The sequence below is a fragment of the Propithecus coquereli genome, unplaced genomic scaffold (genome assembly GCF_000956105.1).
Source record: "Propithecus coquereli isolate 6110/MARCELLA unplaced genomic scaffold, Pcoq_1.0 Scaffold249, whole genome shotgun sequence".
NCBI lineage: Eukaryota > Metazoa > Chordata > Mammalia > Primates > Indriidae > Propithecus > Propithecus coquereli.
In genome coordinates, this window is record NW_012148052.1 from 5,013,929 (window position 1) to 5,036,280 (window position 22,352).

Genomic DNA, 22,352 nt, shown 5'->3' on the forward strand with positions numbered 1-22,352 from the left:
TATATGAGCCACGCACGTAATTTACATTTTTTTTTTAGTAGCCACGGTTTAAAAAGTAAAAAGAAAGAGGTGAAGTTAATTTTAATTATATCTGTCATTTAACCAAATGTATGCAAAATATAACCTTTTAAACATGGAATCAATACAAAAAATTATTATTGAGATCTTTTACATTCTTTAAACTACATCTGTAACATTCTGTGTGTAGTTTTACACGAATACAGCATATCTTAATTTGTTTTTTTTATAGGCAGCATATCTTAATTTGAAAGCTAAAATTTCACGAGAAATACCTGATCTGTATTTAGATTTCATAAACATTAAAGCTGAAAAAGAAGATTCACATACTCAAGTTGTTTTAAGAATATTTCACAGTTTTCCAATAACTGAGTGGAATATAAGTTTTTAAATTTTGATTTAATTAATGAAAATTAAATGACATTAGCAAGTCAGTTTTCAGTTGCACTAGCCATATTTCAAGTGCTCAATAGCCACATGTGGTTAGTGGCTACTATATTGGACAGCACAGTTCTACACAGAAGGCACAGCACATGCAAATGTCCTGTGGCAGAAAGTAGCTTGGTCAAAGAACTGAAAGAAAGCCAATATAGCTGGAAGGCTTGGAGGGCAAATGAGGTGAGATGATTCCAGAAGGGTCACCTGGAATTGGGCATTTATTCTCAGTGCCAAGGGAGGCTACTGAACGGTTTTAAGCGGCAGGCCAGCTTGCACTTTGCAACGATCCCATTGTCTATAGAGTGGAAGACAGACTGGGGAGAAGCTGCTTAGGAGACTGTTGCTATCACCCAGGTGAGAGATGCTGGAGGCTTGGACTCTGGGTGCTGGTGGTGGCAATGGAGAGAAGTGGACAAAGTCAAAAGGTATTTGGAAAATAAAGTCGACAGAGTGTTACGATGCTCTGGATATGGAAGAGGGGAGAGAAGGAGAGGGCGGTGTGATGGCTGCAGTCCCCATTTCTGGTTCAAACACCCAGACAGATGACAGTGCTGTGTTCTAAGATGGGAAGACTGTGAGGAGAACCAGTTTGGGAGAAGAAGGACAAAGATAAGTTTGGTTGTGACCCTGTTGAGTTTGCAGTACCTCTGAGACATCCTGGTGGAGATGGTGAGTTGACATTGCGCAGACATAAACACAGGTCTAGGTGAACAGAGGACGCTTGGGCTGGAATATACGCTGGTGCAGAGAAGACAGTTGAGGCTGTGAGTTTGGGAGGGGTCAACTAAAAAGCGAGCACTGGGTGAAGAGAGGGCTCAGGATCCAGCTCCGTGTCCCTCCAAACATCAAGACCAGATGATGGAGGACGAGTTGACAAAGGAAAGAGGGAAGGAACAGGTAAGAGGAAGGCTGGCGGGTATCAGGTCCCAGAAGCCAGCAAGAAGGAGAGAGAGAGCAAGTGAAAGAGGCCTGGGAGAGCCACTAGGCTCAGCAACACGTGTGCCAGTAGCAATCTTGGCAAGAGCTGTTTGGGGAGGGTGATGGAAGCAGACGTTTAGCTGAGAAAAGGGGAGGAGAAATAGCACAGGGCCTAGAAAGAGATGTGAGTCAAGAGAGAGTCTTGTTTCTTAGGTGGGAAAGGCTTCAGCATGTTCAAAGCCCCTGTGAACGGTGCAATTAAGAGACAGGGGTTGAGTACATGGGAGAGAGAAGTGGACATCGGCAGTGGAAGCTTCTGGGGGGAGGGACAGCTGTGCAGGAGCAAGGCACGGGCGATGCAGGTGTGGGAAGGCTGGTAGGCGAGGAAGGTGGGGGACCTCAGGTCTGCGCACCTGCCACCCTGCTGGTCTCACCCACGCCCATGCCTGTGATCCCCTTCACTGCTGCCCATTACTCAGAGCCCACGCTGGAGCCTGCATGGTCACAGGCTGCCCACGGCCAGCACCAGCCCCTCTCGCCTCGTCCTTTCCCTGGTCTCCCCTCCCTGACCCTGGCTCCATCTGCCAGTTTCTCTGTCCCTCTCAGTCTTCCATCTCTGCTATGCCCCACTCTGTTTCTCTAACTCTATTCTTCTCGGTCCTTCTTTTTGTCACCCATCTTTCTCTGTTCCCACCTCAACTCCTGACTCTGTTTGCATGCACCATTGTTTCTCTCTGTTTCTCTGTCTCTCATTTCTGGGTATCAATCCTCAGTCCCAATATGTCTCAGCCATCTCCCAGATCCTTAGGCCCTTGCTAGTCAAAGTGTGGCCCTGGACCAGCGACCTTGGCCTCATCTGGGGGCTTGCTAAAAATGCAGGATCTAAGGCTCCACCCAGACATAAGAATCTGAATCTGCCTTGTAACAAGATCCCCCAGATGATTCATGTATATATTCAATGTTTGAGAAGGACTGTCATAAGCTTACCTCTAAAACTATGCTGAAACAGAAATCCAGATTCTTAGCAACATCAAAGAATGAGCTGGGTCCTCCTGGATCACCTTGGTGATGCTCTTCGACATTCAGCTTCTCTGCATCACCTCCCTGAACCCCCTAAAAAGCTGCTCCTGAAGCTCTAGGCAGCTAAGCAGAGAAACATAACACAGGTTTCAGAAAGTGCTGGGTCCGCTGCTATACACACCTCAGCTTCCACATCTGCAGAATGACTGGCCAGAGGGTGTTCTAGTACTGATCTGCTGGGTGCTTCCACGTGTGATCCCAGTGCATCCCTGAAAACAATTAGCCCCACCTGGACCTACTCCTGTCTGTCTCACTCTGTCCTTTTTTTGAGCTGGAGGTGGGTATGGATTTCAAAATGAAGGACAGTTACCTGCTCACACGCTAGAAGCATCCCACCTAAGGCAGAGACAATAAGGGCTGAAAGCAGCCCAGAGTTGGTTTAGAATTCACACCTTGTGCTTTTTAGGATGAGCGAGTGCTGGAGAGAGGGAATCTCTGTCGAGATGTAGGGTTGCCTAACCCTGCGCCCAGGTTTAGGCAACAACAGCACGTGATTGTATGTGGTTGTTATCTGCCCACATTGTTATTTGGAAAATGTTAGCTTTTTCCTCTACAGGGTCACAGACTTGCCCAGACTAACACATTTCTGGCCACCTCACGTAGTTCCAGCTCTGGTATGTTTCAGATCAAGTCACCAGAATATGGATTTGTTTTCCATTTCAGTATTTTGGGTGATGGTTTTCTGGATTTGTTTCTTTTTTTAAACTGGTGATTTTTCCGCCTGGTTTGTTCGGTTTGGTTTAGGAGGACTGAGAGGGAATTTAGGAAAAGGGTCAGCTTTTGAGGCCCTGTCACAAGTCCCCCAGGCAGAGCCAACAACCCAGGTGCTGGCTTTTTCCCTGTCACTCCTCCAGCTCTGACCCAGGCCAGAGTTAAATGGGCAACAGGCAGAAACCCTAGTGAACGGTGATAAGGTAGGAGAATAACAACCAAAGAGAACAGGTTCCATTTTGAAGGACTGAATGGATTCATTGCAAAAGAACTGGAGTGCTGTCCCGTACTGCTAGCAGAAGTGAGCCAGAACAAAAGCCTAGTTGTAGGGGAGTGGAGAAGAGCCGAAGATTAGGCGCCTCAGGGATCGCTGACATGTGAGCATACCAGAGTTGGGTGCACCTGCTTTGGTGTGGCGAACCTCCTGGCTCTCCCAAGGGGAAGAGCCAATGCAGGGTGAAGAATAAACAGGTCTTGGCTGGAGGCTCGGTTGAGGCTCCTTTGGCATCAAGAGAGTGACTTGCACTGAATAGACCCTTGGATGAGCAGCACAGAGGGGACAATGGGTGACTTAGTAAATCTGGGCCCCTGTCTTTCTCCAGCACTACTAACCTACCAGGTTGGTGGTGACAACAAGAGACCCGGGCCAGTGGCTGGAGAAGGTGGCTTGGGTTCTGCCCTAGAGCCTTCCAGAACTTAAGTAGGAAATTGCGAAACAGGGCTACATTTTGAAAGAGAAAGTATGTGAAAAATGGTTCCTCCCTCACCCATTTGCTCTCCCGGAGCTTGGTGCGGGGAGGTGGGTGAGATGGATTCCTGGCTGAACCGAGTGTAGTGTAGGAAAGAGGGCAGAGCCAAGCCCCCAAGGGCCCATCAGGCCAGGTCACAGCAGCTTTCAGCCTTTGCTTATTGATTATTGTTATTGGGATGCACTCTTTCCATCTGTTGAGTATCAGCCTGGTCCATGGAGAAGGCAGCTCCTTGCTCTGGCTGAGTTTTGTCTCCTGGAAGGGTTGGCTTCTGAGGGCTCCCTCTACAACCCAATATGTACCAGGGGCTTCTGATTAAACACTTGGAATGTCTTCAGGGTGAGCCAGGCCTGTCCATAAAATGGAGGCATTTTGGCAGTTCCAAGGCCCCTGGCACCCAGTCTTGGCCCTGGCCTGGCTGTCTTCTTCAAGGATCTCGGGTGGGCCTCCCGCCAGCGTGCTTCCCTGGGAAACATCGAAGTGAGTTAAAGTCAACAATGAGTTCATCTCGAAAAGGAATAAGTCACAGCCTTCAGGGGAGGGAAACGGGGGCGGGGGGCAGGGACTGGGGGGCAGAGGAGGAGTTGAGGTGATGCTGCAACAGCGAGACCAGATCCAAGCCTGTCCAACGAGCTGGCAGCTCAAGGAACAAAGAGAAATGCTTTTCCAGGCCAGTCCTGGAAGGCTCACTTGGCAAAGGTGGTGACTACGAGGGTGTCACAATCCCTGGGACCACGGGAAGTGTTCTCTTAAGGATTGGGAGCTGGAGCAAGACACTGAATGGACAGAGGTGGGGGCAGTGAGCTGTGGCTCTGCTGGCCCAGGCGTGCCTCGTGGGTCCATGACGACGGCCATCTGGGCAGTTGAACTCCACAGTCTCATCTTCTAGGATTTGAACACGGGACTCAATGCCAAGGCCAAGTGACAAAGCAGGCTCATAATTGCAGAACCCAACATTTTAATCTGAACATCCCTACCATTACATTTATCTCTGAAGGCTTTCTCTGTGGATAATGGTTCCTGCTTTGAGCCGGTGTCTCCCTTCTGGGCTCTTCGTGCTGCAGAACCACATCCTAGAGGGTATTGGACTGCCCCTGACTCCCTAGATCTGACACACTGTGGGCCTCGGGAGCCAGTGGCATGGCAAGTCCAAAGCGAACACTACTCTGGGACAGTCATCACCTCTCCAAAGGCACCAGAGTGGAGCCCCAGCCTGTGCAGCCACCGCTAGGGCCGGGCTCAGAGCGGAGGAGGGCAGCAGCGCCTCCCTACTTTGGACAGAAAAGCCTGATAAAAAGCTGCCCGTGCCAGGTTGAGATACACATAACGCATCTGGCTCAGACCTCCGATATGCCCCAGGGGGCTTGCAGACTCTGGCAGCAGCTACCTTGAATGTATACTTGGCCTTTCTCCCAAGGGCAGGACCATTCCGATAGACCGTGCTTGATTTCTCTCATGCTCTCGCATTCATTCTTACAAGGTATTTTATTGTACAAGGTATTTGCCTACCACGCATAGTTCCAATTCTTTTCCCACCACCAAACCAACAAAATGTCCACAGACATCACATTTCAATTTCTCACAAACACATTTCATCGCACTCCCATGGTTTACCCTTCTCCTGTTTCCCTCCTTTTTTTTTTCCTTTGCTTTTTCCAAACCTGCTTCCGATCCTCCTGATCCCTCTCCATGCTGGCAGACTTGGCTCTTTTGCTCCTGGAGAGACTTTACCACCCATTCACCACCATCCTTTGTCTTCCTTTTTTTTGCTTTCCTTAGGATGTGTAGTCACAGGTTCTTCATAGCCATGGATTGCCCGGTCCATGTTTCTCCCATATATCTGAACAATTACATTTGTCTCTTGGTATCACAGGCTACATGTTTGTTGAATGAATGAAAAAAAGTGAATGAATGAAAAGGTCCCACTTGAATGGGTTTTTTTTCATATTGTCCCTGGAGATGATAGTTATTAATGGTGCTTACTCCTTTTTTCTTTCTGGGAGGAAAAGTGAGGCCAACAGCAAAGTTCAGTGGGACACTGGGTCAGAAGCAATGCGACCTCAGCTGCTCCCGAAGCTGCCCGACTGCCTTACCACTGCCACGCCTGCCATGTGTGCAGCAGAGACGTGCTGCAGGGGCTGCCTCGGGATGCTCCTGAAGCTGCCCACCCTGGGGGCAGGCCCTGAAGATCCCCCGTGCACCAGGACAACGCTGGGCAAAGTGGATGGTCTCCTCTATTTTGTGTCATGCTTTGCCTCAAGGTCACCAAAGCTGCTCTCACAAAGACTCTGAACAAAGGGGCTCTTTGGATTTCTGCCTGAAGCTCCCTTCTCTTTTGGGCTCAGGAAAAAAAAAATCCTGAGGCTTGGCTAGGAGACTGACGGATCATTGCCGCTCCCCCAGACCCCCTTTTGTCCTCCAGCACGGGCGCTCTCGGAGGCACTGAAACCTCTGCAGAGAGCCCCCTGCTGGCCCACTAAAGCATCAGCGACACACAGATACAGAGTGAACCCCCTCGTCTGAATCCCTAGGGCAGAAAAAATGAAACTTACCTCTACATGGGGACAGGCACCATTCACTCTCACAGAGCAACGGCAAGTGGATAGTTGTTTAATGGTCAGTTACATGTCTATTCAACGCTCAGGACACACACCAGCAGCCCTAGGACAGGGGTTGTGGGCAAGTTTTTTCTGTAAAGGGCAAGGTAGTAAATATTTTAGGTTTTGCAGGCCATATGTCATCTGTGGCAGCCACCCATCTCTGACTTTGTAGTGCAAAAGCAGCCATCAACCATATGTAAACAAACGGTGCAGCTGTGTTCCAATAAAACTTTATTTATGAATCCTGAAATTTGAATTTCATATCATTGTCGTGTCACAAGATGTTATTCTTATTTTGACTTTTTCGATCATTTGAAAACATAAAGACCATTCTTAGCTTGTGGGCCATATAAAAACAGGCAGCTGGTGGAATTTGGCTGGGGGTCCGTAGTTTGTCTACCCCTGCGATCAGAGATAAACTATTTGGTGTGGTTCATGCCTCTTCTTGTGCACTGGGGATACAGGGGAGAGGGAAGGATACAGCAGAGGCATGAGTCCCCAGGTCTGGGCACAGTGGCTAGGCATCCTGGGAATTTTCCTAGCTCTAGCTAGAAACAAAACGGGCAACTCTAAAGTCTCTTGAATAGACATTTGAAGCATCTAGAAGATTCCTCCAACCTGGGTTGCACAGTGAGTTGGAAGGATTAGCTTTTTCCAAAGATGAGAGAGTGATAGATTTGTCTTTTTCTAATCAGGGCTCTAAAAAGTTACAGAACTAAAGGTTTTGACTAGTTTTTCCTCTGCTGCTTGAGAAGTTATTCAAGCCTTTCTTCTACACTTTAGCCTGAATCTTTCTTTTAGAAATAAGATTTTTTTCCCAGTCTGGACTAGATCAGACAAGGGAGCAAGAGGCATGGAGGAGGTCATCCCATTCTGTCTCGACAGACAGAAGCTGCCCTTAAGGCAAGAATGACCTCCTGACAGACAGAGCTTCCCCTGACACATTGGTTTTACAAGTTGACTTTTCAGATTCTTTAACATGACATTATTCTTCTGGAAACAATCCAAGGGACCTGGTCAAATTTTTTAAAAAGTGTTTTACTGAAGAAAAAGAGGGAAGTGGGCAGGAGATGAGGGGATAAAGAACTACACAAAGATTTAGTCTGACGGCTTCAGGATCACTGGACAGATAGATTCCAAGCGTAATAGGAAACAACCGATCCCGGAAAGGTGACTTACTATGGGCCCTCCAGCCTCCTCAGAGCTTAAACAATTATCTACAATTCGGAATTATACTTTAAATTCCCACATCAGTGTGTGTTCTGGATCCATGTCTCAGGACACAGCCAGCAATCTTGAGTTATCTAAACCAGGCTGAAAATTAGAGGCCATTAACAGCATCTCAGAAAAGTGCTTCTCAGGTTTTCTTAAGCTAAATATGCTGTGAGGGCCATAGGGATTCAGCGATAGGAAGGAGCAGAATGCTTCCAGTTGTTTTTCCAGAGCTTAATCTGGGGATCTTTTTGAAGAGCTCCTACCCAGCGATGAGATGAATGCCAAGACTAATATGGACTATGTTTTTTCCACTAAGAAGTAGTGACCATGAAGAGAAGTTTCTTGGGGTTCCCAGAGGTGAGTCTCTCTGTCATTTTTCATAGCTAGCCAGCCCACCAGCTTGCCATATCCTTGCCCAAGAATTTCCCAGGCACCTTAAGCTGAAAACTGACGGCAATTTGGCCTATGAAGCTTCACCTTATTTTTCTTATACTTGTAAACTGCTGAGGTTGTATAATCGAGGACTCACTTTTTTGTTTTTTACAAATGAAACAAAACAACAAAACCCTGAAAATGTATGCTGAGTGCTTCTCTGTTCTTGCAGTGTCCCAGAGCCTCCTGCTTGGGGACCAGGACTGTTTCACACTGAGCAGCAGCCACTCCAGGGGCCCAACTCTCGGCCCCAGCAGGCAGGGGGTCAATGTATCATGGACTTGCCAGAGGAGAGACACGAGGGACTGGATAGAGCAGCCTCTGAGAGCGGTTCAACTGGGAAGTATAAACCACCAAGCTGGCACTAATTAAGAGCTAATGGCCTTACAATGGAGCGTTGCCAAAGGATAACAACCCTCCGGCTGCAGCATAAATATCAAGGCATTTGGGGCAGAGCCAAGACATATATTTTCAGAGTGTATTAGACACTGCTGCAGCCCTCCTTGCCCTGCTGTGAAAAACCAGAGGGTTTAAGATAGGCAGGAAAGAAGCTGGATCTTCCAGGGACACCTTTGGTCAGCTGGACAGAAAGCCTCAGGGTGACTTTTGGAAAAGACTTTGCTTTCCAAATCTGGAACTTTGATTTAAATGGGAATCACAGGAGGAGCTGCTAAAATGTAGATTCTCTGGGCCCCACCCCAGAGGGTGTGATTTCGGAAGCTCTGAGCTGAAGCCCAGGAGTCTGCATCTTTAACCAGCTCCCCTGAGTGATTTTGATGCTGGTGGTCCCCAGCCCACACTTTGAAAACTGCTACTTGAGAGCTGCTACTGTTCGCTCATTAGACCCCACCAACGAAGTCTTTTACAGAATGAAGGCAAACTCGAGGTCAAGATTCTCTGCTTCCTGTGAAAACACCAGTCCAGAACATGGCACAGGGCTGTTTCAGAAAGGTGGCATTTCCAGCCAGTCTCTGCTAAGATCTTCCCATTCACACAAACCTGCGGTTACTAGGAGCAAGATTCCAGGAGATGAGGCGCTAACCCTGGGTCTAAAAGAAAGAAAGCATCCCAGCTGTATGGTGTACCATGTCTGCAATGCTTTCATATACCATAACTCATATGATCATATTGCAATCTTTCAGGGTAAATTGTTAAGTCTGTTTCAAAGCTGAGGGACTATAGGCCTGTAGGTGTGTCTTGTCTACCCCCAGTCACCATGACATCATAAAGGAGAGTGAAAAATAGTCCTCGTATTACAATCGCAGTAAGCAGGGAAGGCAAACTAAACCAGTAATTTAAGCTTGACTTACCTTGATCAGGCTTATTATCTGCTGGTAGAACTGAAATTGATTGTTGGGATCGGCAAATACTGTTGTAAAAGGATTGATGGGTCAGATTATAAAAATAGATGGAAATTTCGTATGATAAATGCAAGCAGAGCATGAGAACAGGAGAGAAACAACCCACCGTATCATCTGGGAAAATGAAACTCCTTGGCAAGACTTCACAACAGCCTGATTCAAAATTTCATAACGAAATTATGTCTCTGATCAAAGCCTGAATGAGCTCATGGGCTGATTTTTGCCATTCGTGTTTATTCTGGTTTGCACCAAGTTGAGGCATCAGAAACACATTAACCCAATCTTCTAGCTTACATTCTAGTTTCAGAGAAGCAGCCTCTGGGAGGAGGTGATTATATCCTCGTTTTGGGGATCAACGGGACAATGTGGGGGGCAAGGGGGCATCTAAGCATGAAGAGTTTTCCAAGTAGCTTTGAGAGATTCCCTCAGGTGCATGTCAGGGTCAGAGGGTTCCTAGCTGAAACCTGTTTAATCTCATGATACTTGCACTTAGGGTAACAAAAGTGAAGCTCAAGGGAGAGAAGATATGTCCAGTTCTTATCTGGGACATGGCCCGCTTTTGCTCTAGAAAGAATGTTTTCGGGGTTTGTTTGTTTTAAACTCAGAGAAATAAAGACTCAATCATCTTAATTAGAGTACCTCACTTTATAAGAAGTTTGTTTTTACTGAATGAGCTACACTGCATGAACCCACCCTTCCTCCTTCCTAACCATCTTTTCTCTGGTCTATCCTGAGGGTACAGTGATGGACACTTCCTGGCTGCTCGAGGTACCAAAAAAGGAGGGCTTCTTGGCTGAAACACTGGCATCTAGAGACATTATTTTGAGAGGTCTTGTTGCCATCCTTCACCCTCAGGGCAAGAAGCATTTCCATCTATTCATTCTTTCATTCCATGAATATTTGTTGAATCCTTTGTTCAAGGCTTGAGGACACAGCAGTGAGCAAACTTACGAGGTCCCTGCTCTCAAGAAGCTTACATTCTATGCTGGCACAGTGGTGCATGTCTATAGTCCCAGCTACTCGGGAGGATGAGGCGAGTTCAAGGTTGCAGTGTGCTATCATCGCGCATGTGAATAGCCGCTGCACTCCAGCCTGGGCAACATAGCGAGACCCTGTCCCTATTTTAAAAAGAAGCAGCAGCAGCAGCAGTAGCTTACATTCCAGTTTTAGGGAAGCAGCCAAGAAACTTGTAAACATGATAATTTCAGTTAGTAATAAATGCCACAAGATAAATAAAACAGAATAATGTAACAATAATTGCAAAAGGGTGGGAGGTGGCTGATTTAGACAGATTAGACCGAAAAGACTTCTAGTAGGAAAGGTTGCCAGATAAAATACAGGACATACGGTTAAATTTAAATTTCAGATAAACAATGAATAATTTTTTAAATATAACCATGTTCTAGGCAATATTTGGGACATACTTGTCCTAAAGAAACATATTGACTTTTTATCTGAATTCAGATTTATCTGGGTGTCCTGTATTCTTATTTGCTAATTCTTGCAGCCCTCCTAGGAGGTGATATTTGAGTTGAGAAGTGAATGACCAGAAGGAACCAGCTATGCAAAAATTTAGGGAAAGAATGGTTCAGGCAGAGAGCACATCCAGTGTAAATGTCAGAATAACCAGAGGGAGGGAGGTACAAATGAGGTCAGATAAATAGGCAGGGACTAGATCACAGAATTCTGCAGGGATGGCAAAAAATCTGAATCTCTCTCTCTCCTCTCTCCCTCCCCTCCACCCTCATTCTAAGAATGATAAGCCATTGAAGTTTTAAGGAAGAGCACGACACGTTCTCATTGATATTTGGCTGCCGTGTGGTCGGCCACTTTTGGAAGGGCTTAGAGGATAAATTCAGAAGATAATTAAACTGAAGCTTGTGCCATTGGCCTGGGAAGAGACTTCTGTATTTGGTGGTGGACCCAACTAGGAGCTCTGGGTTGCGCGTCCAGGGTAACTAGGCGGTTGCTATGGAGGGGCAGCTTGGCGGTTGCTAGGGCAGAAGAGGGCGGGGGCTTGGCGCAGGCTGGTGTCTAAGTGGCCGGGGCGGGGGCGGAGCCAGGAAGGTGGCGGCCTTGCGCCGCGCGTCCGCAGGAAGTCGCGCAGGGGTAGGGTAATGGGCGCGAGCGGAAGTGACGTAGATCTTGCACACGTGGTCCGGCGTGGTTCACGCGGGTCACTTCAGCCGGGCCTGGGAAGTTCTGAGCTCTTTCACCCGACGTTAGCCGGACCTAGCGGTCCGGTCCCCGTCTCGTCGCCAAGATGGTAAAGCCTAAGTACAAAGGACGGAGCACCATCAACCCCTCCAAGGCCAGCACAAACCCAGGTACAGGCGGCGGGGCTCGTCGCGGGTGGAGCTTGGAGGAAGTACCGGGGAGAGCTCTGGGGAGGCCGAGAGGGAGGAGGGGCACCTGGGTGGCGTTGCTTGGCGAGTGACCTCGAGGGAAGTGGCTGTGGGGGATGAGAAGGGAGAAGGAAAGCAACATTTGCGGTGGTTTCTTCACTGGGGGGTCCTGAGGAGGGCTGACATTTTGCACGACTGGCAGGCCAAGGTGTAGTCGCCTGGTAACGTGAACACTCAGGCCCGGCAGCCTTGGGTCGTCTCCAGTTGAGAGATTCAGAGAACGGTTAAAAATGGTGTAGGCCGACCCAGTGGGCCTTTTACACTTGACTGCAGTTGCCTGCCACCTTAGCTTTGACCATTTAAATGAGAACGGGATTGTGGATTTGGCCCTTGGAATCATCCCATTCCTGTAAAGTGCATAGAAAATTCTACAGATAAATCAATATGATCACATCAATAAAGACGGTTTGGAGATGTATATAAGTTGGGGTGAGATTCCAGGATTCCACCTCCAGGATGAACAAGATAGCCTTTGGGGGAGTCCCTTCCATTCGGGTTTAGTTAATAAAACTTTGTTTTTAAATATGATGTAGAGTTTTTTTTTTTTTTTTTTGACACAGAGTCTCACTCTGTTGCCCTGGCTAGAGTGAGTGCCGTGGCGTCAGCCTAGCTCACAGCAACCTCAAACTCCTGGGCTCAAGCGATCCCACTGCCCCAGCCTCCCGAGTAGCTGGGACTACAGGCATGCGCCACCATGCCCGGCTAATGCTTTCTATATATTTTTAGTTGGCCGATTAATCTCTTTCTAATTTTAGTAGAGGCGGGGTCTCGCTCTTGCTCAGGCTGGTCTCAAACTCCTGAGCTTAAACAATCCGCCCGCCTCAGCCTCCCAGAGAGCCGGGATCACAGGCGTGAGCCACCGCGCCGGGCCTGATGTAGAGTTTTTGACGACTTTAATGCATGTTGACTGTTTTCCCTGGATTGATAATAAATCATTCCATTTGTGTAAACTGTAATCTCAGAGCGTTAGCCCCCAAAAGTCCCTTAGAGATGATGATTTTGTAGGTGAAGAGAAGGAACCAAAACAGGGGAAGTGGCTTGTCATGTTTGGCACAGTCAGTGAGTTGGTAGAGCTGCCAGTCGTGTGATTTCAGCCTGTTTTATACTGCATCACTGCAGGCGGAGACAGGTGGTTTGAAGGGCTCCTGAAATGAGAAGCTAGGCTAGTATTACCTTGCTTATTTGTCCTTCTCTTTCTCCTTGAGATGTAAGGCAAGAATTGCTACCTAGTTAGCTTTTGATTAAACTAAAATCAGACATTAGAAAGTTAAGAAACTGACACATTAAGAACACTTGTGTGTATATATATTATTTGTGTGTCCATATATATATAAGTTGTCTCCATGGTGCCTTGCATGTAGCAGGCACTCAATACTTGTTAAACTGAGACACAGATACGTGTCTTCATGGTTAAGAGCACAGATGGTGATTGAATGCTTGCATTCAAATTCTTGCTCTACCATTGGGTAGCTGTGTGACCTTGAGCAAGGTGTCTGACCACTGCCTCAGTTTCTCAGTCTGCAGCATTGGGATAATGTATCTCTACAGAATTATTGTATGACTTAAATGAGGTGATGCCTGTAATGTGGCCAGCACAGTGCTGTCATAATGTTCCAAAATATTAGTTATTATCATTCTCAAACACAATCCTAGTGAAGATTAAAGATTGGGCCAGCTTTGTCATATCATGTAGCTTCAAGTAATAATAATTTTGTTGGAGCAACATACAGAAAAAGTAGATTTTGTGGTGAGGTGGCAGTTTGTCTAGCTTGGGTGAGCTATTTGGTGTATTTTAAGCAATGACCTTGCTTGTACTTGTTGGTTATCAAATAGTGCACTGTCTCCTTCTGTTTTTTGTAGATCGTGTGCAGGGAGCAGGAGGCCAAAACATGAGGGACCGCGCTACAATCCGGCGCCTGAATATGTATAGGCAAAAGGAGCGCAGGTGAGCATTGGGTAGCATTATCCTTCCACCTGTCCTTCATGACCTTGAAGGTGTAGCTGAGACTGATTAAGCCTTTAATGTTCACATCCCCACTTTCTCCAAATAGTAGTATATTTTCAAATATCATTTTATATGAGTGTTGTGTGATACACTGTTAATTTTTGGTTAAGGGTAAGAGTGGTGGGTGGTTTCACAATACTCCACAAGCAGAGATCTTGTTCCTCATGGCCCCAGCCTACATGAATGTCATATTAAATCTCACAGGTAAATATCTGTCGGGTGGAAATACAAAGGGTATAAGACTATACTTAAGAAAGCCACCAGCAGACTTGTTTTTTAATGCCAAACTTGAGATCACAACATTGTGGCACTTGGACACTCATCACAACTCTGAGTTCTGCTGAGGTAGCCTCTAGCGTAGGAACTTGATGAGTGTGGCATTTTACTTTCTGGTCTTAATTTGTTTGGTAATTAGATTCTTCATGTGTTCTAAAAGACGTATCTGAAACCAAACATCAGTGAACTTGATCTGCCTTAGTCACCTACTTTGCAGTTTGTTTTAGAATTTTGAGTTCCATCATAAATCACCCTCTACTTAAAAATTTATTTAAACCAGCCTTCAGATAATCACCAAAAAACTCAAGTATGTGACTTTTTTAAAAAAGTAAACAAACAGTAAACAGATTTTTAAACATCAGCATTATTTATTATTCCTCTAGCAGAAGTCATTACGTGCTCTGTTGCAAGAGGTTAAATGGCTTGGGGCAATCTGTTTTAAATGTAGACGTACTTTTTCTTTACTGGAATCTGTATTTCATGATCGTTTAGAACCAGAATAAAAAGTTCTTTTGATGGCAAGTGGTTTTTTTTTTTTTTTGAGACAGAGTCTCACTCTGTTGTCTGGGCTAGAGTGCTGTGGCATCAGCCTAGCTCATAGCAACCTCAAAGTCCTGGGCTAAAGCAATCCTACTGCCTCAGTCTCCCGAGTAGCTGGGACTACAGGCATGCACCACCATGCCCAGCTAATTTTTTCTGTATATTTTTAGTTGTCCAGCTAATTTCTTTCTATTTTTTTTAGTAGAGAAGGGGTCTCCCTCTTGCTCAGGCTGGTCTCAAACTCCTGAGCTCAAATGATCCGGCTGCCTCTGCCTCCCAGAGTGCTAAGATTGTAGGCATGAGCCACCACGCCAGGTCTGGAAACTGTATTCTGTAAACCAAACTTTGCTGTTGCCTTTCTTCTGTTGTCAACCAAAATCTATTATTTCCTCAATTTAGGAACAGTCGTGGTAAAGTAATTAAGCCCCTGCAGTATCAATCAACGGTGGCTTCTGGCACAGTGGCAAGAGTAGAGCCAAATATTAAATGGTTTGGTGAGTATTATCCCCTGTTACTTTGCTGTATAAAATGTATGCTGTATGGGAAAGGCTAGAATGTTTAAATGTCTAATAGGCAGGAGTTTATGGTGAGTGGAATTATCAAGGATTATATGAGAAAGGGATAAGAAATACCCTTAGTGGAAAAAGTGCTGAGAAAAGTAGCAGTGGTAGATTTTGTAAATGACTTCTTTCTTTTTTCTAAACTCATTTCGAAGTCTTAATAAATAACTTCTATGTGAAGAGTGCTCATCATCGTTAATCGTAAGTGAACCCTCTTAAGCAGATAAGACCATCCTTGATGACTAGCATTCACAGACCTTGGGACTCTCATCTTAATCTCTGGTTGCCTAGAGAGGTTACTGTTTGAGAGGTGGCCTTGCAGCTGTGTTTGTGTGTTTAGCTTGCAGGGTAAGTGCATTAAGCTGAAGTTCCTCTGAAACACTTTTTCTTAATGGGGTTGTATTTGAACTTGAATAACAATGAAAGGATCTCATTTTTGGTCCTTCCAGGAGTGAATAGGGTATCTCTAATCACAGGGGGATCAGAGCTTCTTCTTTGGAAACTTCCCCTTCTTTTCCGTCTGGGCTTTCGGTCTTTCCCTTAGCCTTTGGTAGATGTGTGGGCACTTCAGATGGTCAGCCCCAGTGTTTGCCTGGCATTTGACCTCTGTGCTTGGGGGCAGATGGCAACTACCACTGAATATCTTTCACACCTTTTGAGAAGATACCCCCTAAGAACTGCAACACAGAGAAGTGTCCAAAGGAAACTCTGCGAAGAGACATTTAGCATGGTGGCTGGATATTGTGACTCCAGATCCAGTCTGCCTCGGTCTGAATCCTAATTCTGTTATTTATGTGACAGTGGGCAAGTTATTAAGTCTGTTCATTGATTTTCTCATCTCTAAAATGAGAATAAAAATAGAACATATCTCATGGGACTGTTGTGGTAATCAAATGAGTAAGTACATATAAAGTGTGTAGAATAGTGCCTATAGTGAATAGCAAATAGCGAGTATAAGCATTAACTGCTACCATCATCACAACCTTGATGTTTTGCATTTGTGCCACAGCCTATGGTTTAATTGAATATTTCTTCAGGACCTTTCACTTACAAGGTGTTGTGGTATTGCAGGCCTGCATCTTGTTCCCTTGCATGCATTCATTAGTTAATTTAATAGTCCTTTCAAACCCTCATAACCCTAAAAATTGTAACTATGACTCAAGTGTCTGTGTTTCAAGATTCTCTGTTTATAATGACTGATCAGCTGTGATCAGCTCCAGATTTCTCTGCCAGCTCTAGGACAGGAAGTAGGACATTTGTCAGATCTCAGTTCCATTCAGTGCTGTTTATTTTTTGGTTGGAAAACTATTGAAACCCTTTGTGTGTCTGGGTTGGTAGAATAGGTCATAGTGTATGAATGCAGAAAAGGCAATTTTGTGTGTGTGTGTTTTTCCTCTCTTTTAAGTTTATAAAAGCTACAAGGGATAGATGTATCAGGTGTTTGGGTGAGTGAGGGTAATTTAAAAGCTTGTCTTTCACTGTGTCAGTGGAAGTTGGATGCAGAAGTAAAACCAAGTTATTTATTAAATGGCAACATTCTTTATTTGTGAAACAGGAAACACACGTGTGATTAAGCAGTCATCATTACAAAAATTTCAAGAAGAAATGGATGCAGTTATGAAGGATCCATACAAAGTTGTCATGAAGCAAAGCAAGTTACCAATGTCTCTTCTCCATGATCGAATCCGGCCTCATGTAAGATGTAGGAGACCCCTGGTGATGGAATTTCTTGGGCAAACTCCATGCAGATCCCTCTTTAACATGTTTGTCTGTTTTTCCTTAGAAAATAGTGACTTTAATGTAGTAATGATGAATTCTCTGGGACTTCTCTTTTCACCTTTGTCAGAGTTCTTACCTTCAGTACGAATCACATTTTATCAGGGAGGTGTCGTAGTACAGTGGATCAAAGCACAGATTTTGGAGTGAGACCTGAATTTTAATCCTTGCTCTACCCTTTCCTATGCTCTTAGTTAGGTTTCTCCGTGAGCTTTACCTTCTCATAGACACAGTATAGATAACCCACCTCCTTGAGTGATTGGATACAGATGAAATGTCTGTAAAGCACTTGGCCCATGGTGAGCACATAGCATACCTCCTCGGAAGACCTAAATACGTAAGAGCTACTAGTAATATTATTTTTTATTATATATTTATTTTGGTAGGCAAACTTGTTTTAAGTGGTAATTCCATTAAACTCTGGGGAGACGTAGAATTAGGATTGAGTTGGTAGAACTTTGGTCTTGTGTACTTCTAGCTTTTGTGAGATCCTTGGAGATTTCTTCTCAGTTGAAGGAAAGGGTACTCTTCACGTTGGTTGTTAGTTGCTGAAGTTTGAGGTACAGCAAGGATTCAGTCTGGCTTGAGTGGAACGAGTTTCACACAGAACAAAGAAGTGGCCTAATGTTTGCCTGCACGCTTTTACTTGCATTGAATAATAATTCCCAGAAATGTAGCCAGGACATAAGCTTCAGTTCCAGTATAAGGAGGGGAGGGAAACACTGACATGCATACATGGATTAAACAGTTCAAAGAAAAGTGTTTACTTGCAGAACAAAATAAAACCAAGGCCTGGTTATTGCCTCAGGTTTTGTCAATTATGTTTTGTTTTATGATGGACTAGAAGAATGGCACCTATTAGTGGAATGACTGTTTTCTTTCAGGGAAACACATGAGTGTAATTCATGAACCACAGACAAGTTGCTCATTGCCCTTGTTCTCTTTGTCTGTTCTCCCTAAAGCCATTTTTTAACCAACTATTGAATCCTGTTTATGGGAAGGACAGAGAGGTTCTATTAGGAATTTATTGCTTTGTTGCCTGTTCTAGTTGTTCACTGCTTCTAAAATTCAGTGTTTAAACATCTGACATGTAGGATGAAGGATATGCAATTGCAGCAATCAGCTTTTATTTTGATGCGGAAAGGTACTCAGCGTAGTTGATGAGTTTTCTGCTTTAGCCTTGAAAAACCTTACCTATTTTATTTTAATGTGATATCTACTACTCGTTATACATTCTAATTCTGAGATTATTCTGCATAGTGGAATCAAATCAGATATGCTTTTAACTTTTGCACATTCAGCTATATGTGTATTAGGATTCCTATATTTCTGTAGCAATGCAGTAAAAATACTGTAACTTATTTTGCATGTACTCTATTATATACTGCATTATACTTACTAATGTGTAGGTTTATAGGCATAAAACCTTTTTGTATACTATACTTTATAGGTTATGTGAGAGACTTTCAGGGATAATTTTGGTCACACTTGATTTTACCCAGTGACATTAGAACCTGTTTCCCATGTAAAATGCTATTCTTCTGTTTGGAGATGCTCTTGGTGGAGGGTAGTGACTAAAACTAAACTAAGTGATGGGATAGGGAATCTGAGAAAATGCTAATAGTTGAAGGATCTATAAAAGTTGGAAGCAAAGATGTGTTAAAGTTCAGAATCCATAGGAGGTTGCTCCGGCATCCCCACAGCTTTTAGTAGGGGGAGCTTGTACTGAGGAGAAAAGGAAGTTTTTTTGCCTTTTTTTTTTTTTTTTTTTTAAGGATATTCTCTACGGCCTGTTAACATTCTGTTACGTGATAGATCCTAACTCAAGCTTTGACTTTTATCCTGCTTCAAAAATTCCTATGTCTGTAACTTCTTTACAGGCACATCAAGTTCTAGTTAGTATCAGGTTCCTTTTTTATCACATCTAAACTATTATTTTGGACTTTTGCTAGATGTTTTTCATCTGAAGACTTCCCATGTGTGTTTAATCAAAACGTTACCTAAATTAGGGAAAATGTTATCTGAAACTAAAATGCATCTTACAAAACAAGCAATTCCTTTTAGCCATGAAAGAAGTTAACTTCCAAGAAAAAGTTGGCATTCATAGTTGGTTTAAAAAAAACACACACAAATTTGAGTATGATTGTCCTTGACAAAATCTGTGAATTTGGCGAATTTTATGCACTTGTTTGAAAGCTCAAAAACTGGCAGAAAAGATAAGTTAATTTTTATCATTGTAGCCTTAATTACATTTGACTAAAATTTATGATAAATGAAATAAAGGAGAGCTTTTGGCAGGTCTTACACAACTATTCATATTTGCTTTGATTATTTGTAGTACTCTTGTATTTCTCCAAGGAAGCTTACAGAACTTCAGAATAGGGGAACAAGTGCTTGTTGTGCTCTTTAAAAAAGGATTGCTGATTTGAAACCAGACTGAATCCATGTTCTTGTGGATTTTGGTATGGGCTGAGCTTTGGAAAAACAGAATCAGAAAGTCTTTTCCAGGTAGGTTTTTAACTTTGTGCTTTTTCTCTGTACTTTCCTTAGTTTTACCTGTCATTTTCCTTTCTCTTTAGAACGCGAAGGTGCACATTCTTGATACCGAAAGTTTTGAAACTACATTTGGCCCTAAGTCACAGAGGAAACGACCAGTCTTACTGGCAAGTGATATGCAGTCTCTTCTGGAAAATGCTGAAATGTCCACTGAGAGCTATGACCGGGGCAAAGATCGAGATTTGGTCACTGAAGACACTGGTGTGAGGTACAGTTTTGAGGTTCATGTAGATCTCGTCATTTGCTCCTGCAACAAAACATTTTCCTTAAACTTACTTTGCATATGTGAAGCTCAGTAGTTTTAAGTCATAGATGGAGACTTATCCTCTTCCCTTGGACTAGAAATGTTGGTGAAATTGGGTCCAAACTGCAAATAGTTTAAGGTGGCTTGATTGCCACACGTCTCTTTCCATCCCCAAAATAAAAAGATGACATTTTCTTCTTCAATATAATAGCAGTATATCCTGTCGTAGACGAATTAAAAAATACAGTTAAGTTGGAAAATGCAACAAAATGAAAATAACTCATCCATGACATACGTTAAGCATTGTTAACCCCTTCTTTAACTGAAGGTCTTTGGACCACTGGGGAGTTCATGGATGGCCTTTGAGGTTTCTGTGACCCTCTGAAGATAATATGGGAAATTTATGAACATGCATAAAGGTGGTGGGGTTTTGTTGTTTTTATTTTTGGTTTTGTATTGTTTTGGAGGAGAGGAATGATCCATAACTTTCGTCATATTCTTGCAGGGATCCATACCCAAAAGAAGATTAAGAATCAGTCACTGATATATATCCCTCTAGATAGTTTTCCTTCTTTTTTTTTTTTTTTAAGAGACAGGGCCTCATTCTGCTGCCCAGGTGTAACGGTGCAATTGTAGCTCATTGTAACCTCCAACTCCTGGGCTCAGGGCTCAGGTGATCCTCCCGCATCAGCCTCTGGAGCTAGGACTACAGGCACAAGCCAATACGCCTGGCTAATTTTTTAAAATTATTTTGTAGAGGTGAAGTCTCACTTTATTGCCAGCACTTTGGGAGGCTGAGGCAAGAGGAATGCTTGAGGCCAGGAGTTTGAGACCAGCCTGGGCAATGTAGCGAGACCCCATCTCTAAAAAAATTTAAAAATTAGCTGAATCTGGTGGTGCTTGTCTGTAGTCCCAGCCACTTGGGAGGCTGAGGTGGGAGGATCACTTCAGACCAGGAATTTGAGGCTGCAGTGAGCTATGATCATACCACTGCACTCCAGCCTGGGTGACAGAATGAGACCTTGTCTCCAAAAAAAAAAAGCCGTATCAGAAAAATGTTACTTACTTTACATGAGATCTATGGAGTGTAGATTGTGGTTCAAGTCTTGCTAATTCCATTTCATAGTTCTCTGAATATTATCTAATTAGTCATGCTTTTTTCTAGTTTATTTTTTTTATTATGTAGAAGATACATAAATTTACTATTTTATTTTATTTTTTATTTTTGAGACAGAGTCTCACTCTGTTACCCGGGCTAGTGCCATGGCATCAGCCTAGCTCACAGCAACCTCACACTCCTGGGCTCTTGCCTCAGCCTCCCAAGTAGCTGGGACTACAGGCGCATGCCACCACATCTGGCTAATTTTTTCTCTTTTTAGTAGAGATGGGTCTTGCTCTTGCTCAGGCTGGTGTCAAACTCCTGAGCTCAAGCTATCCTCCCACCTCTGCCTCTTAGTGCTAGGATTACATGTGTGAGCCACCGCACCCTGCTTAAATTTACTATTTTAACCATTTTTAAGTGTACAGTTCAGTGGTACTAAGTGCATTTACATTGTTGTGCAACCATCACCACTGTCTACCTCCAGAACTTTTCACCCTGAACTGAAACTCTGCACCTGTTCAACAAACACTTAACTCTCCATTCCCCCTCTCCTCCCCAGCCCCTGGTAACCACCATTCTACTTTCTGTCTCTTATGGGTATGACTGGTCTAGGTACCTCACATAAGTGAAATCATACAGTAATTGTCCTTTTGTGTCTGGCTTATTTCACTTAGCGTAATGTCCTTGGGTTCATCATGTTGTAGCATGTGTCAGAATTTCCTTCTTTTTTTTTTTTTTTTTAATTTCTTTATTTCAGCATATTACGGGGGTACAAATGTTTAGGTTATGTATATTGCCCTTTTAGTTTTTAAAGTTTTATAAACCTCATAGAAATTATGCTTGGAGGTTTGTTTTTTTGTTTGTTTTTGTTTTTGTTTTGTGGAAATGTTCCCCGAACTTTAAACTTCTGATAATCCAGATACGCTGGGACCCAGGATAAAAGGAAATTTGAAAAGAGAAAGAATGATACAATGAAATGTTTTATGAAGTGTATGTATTTGAATTACAGGTCAGGACTGCATGGTTTTTAAGTATCTTCTAGTAAATTCTTAATAGGTTACCTGATTCATGTCTGTTACTGCAGACAAGATTATTTTAACAAATTTCTTATCATCCTATCATAATTTAGCTATGTTCATGTAGACTTTAAGCTAATTATCAATGTGGACTCTCTTTATTGCTATCACATGAAAATTTACTATCAAAATGAAATTTTTACATTTCACATTGTTGTTATTATTTATCAAATTCAGTTTACCTTAGACCTATTGCATTGGAATATGATCATAATTAACTATGAAAATTGCTATACATTATTTATAATTTACTAGTATGCTATGAATTTTTATAGAGTTATAGAATGACT

The 22,352-nt window shown here is 43.7% G+C and overlaps 1 protein-coding gene across 1 annotated transcript in view; it reads left to right on the plus strand.

The window, feature by feature from the left end:
- Window positions 1–11,619: 11,619 nt before the first annotated feature.
- GNL2 (guanine nucleotide binding protein-like 2 (nucleolar)) overlaps window positions 11,620–22,352 on the plus strand; it is a 24,500-nt gene continuing 13,767 nt past the window's right edge. The window contains exons 1-5 of the mRNA XM_012646725.1: window positions 11,620–11,849; window positions 13,788–13,872; window positions 15,148–15,242; window positions 16,864–17,003; window positions 19,664–19,848. Of these exons, the coding sequence (XP_012502179.1) occupies window positions 11,786–11,849; window positions 13,788–13,872; window positions 15,148–15,242; window positions 16,864–17,003; window positions 19,664–19,848 (569 nt within the window). The 5' untranslated portion in view covers window positions 11,620–11,785. The remainder of the gene's footprint in view (window positions 11,850–13,787; window positions 13,873–15,147; window positions 15,243–16,863; window positions 17,004–19,663; window positions 19,849–22,352) is intronic.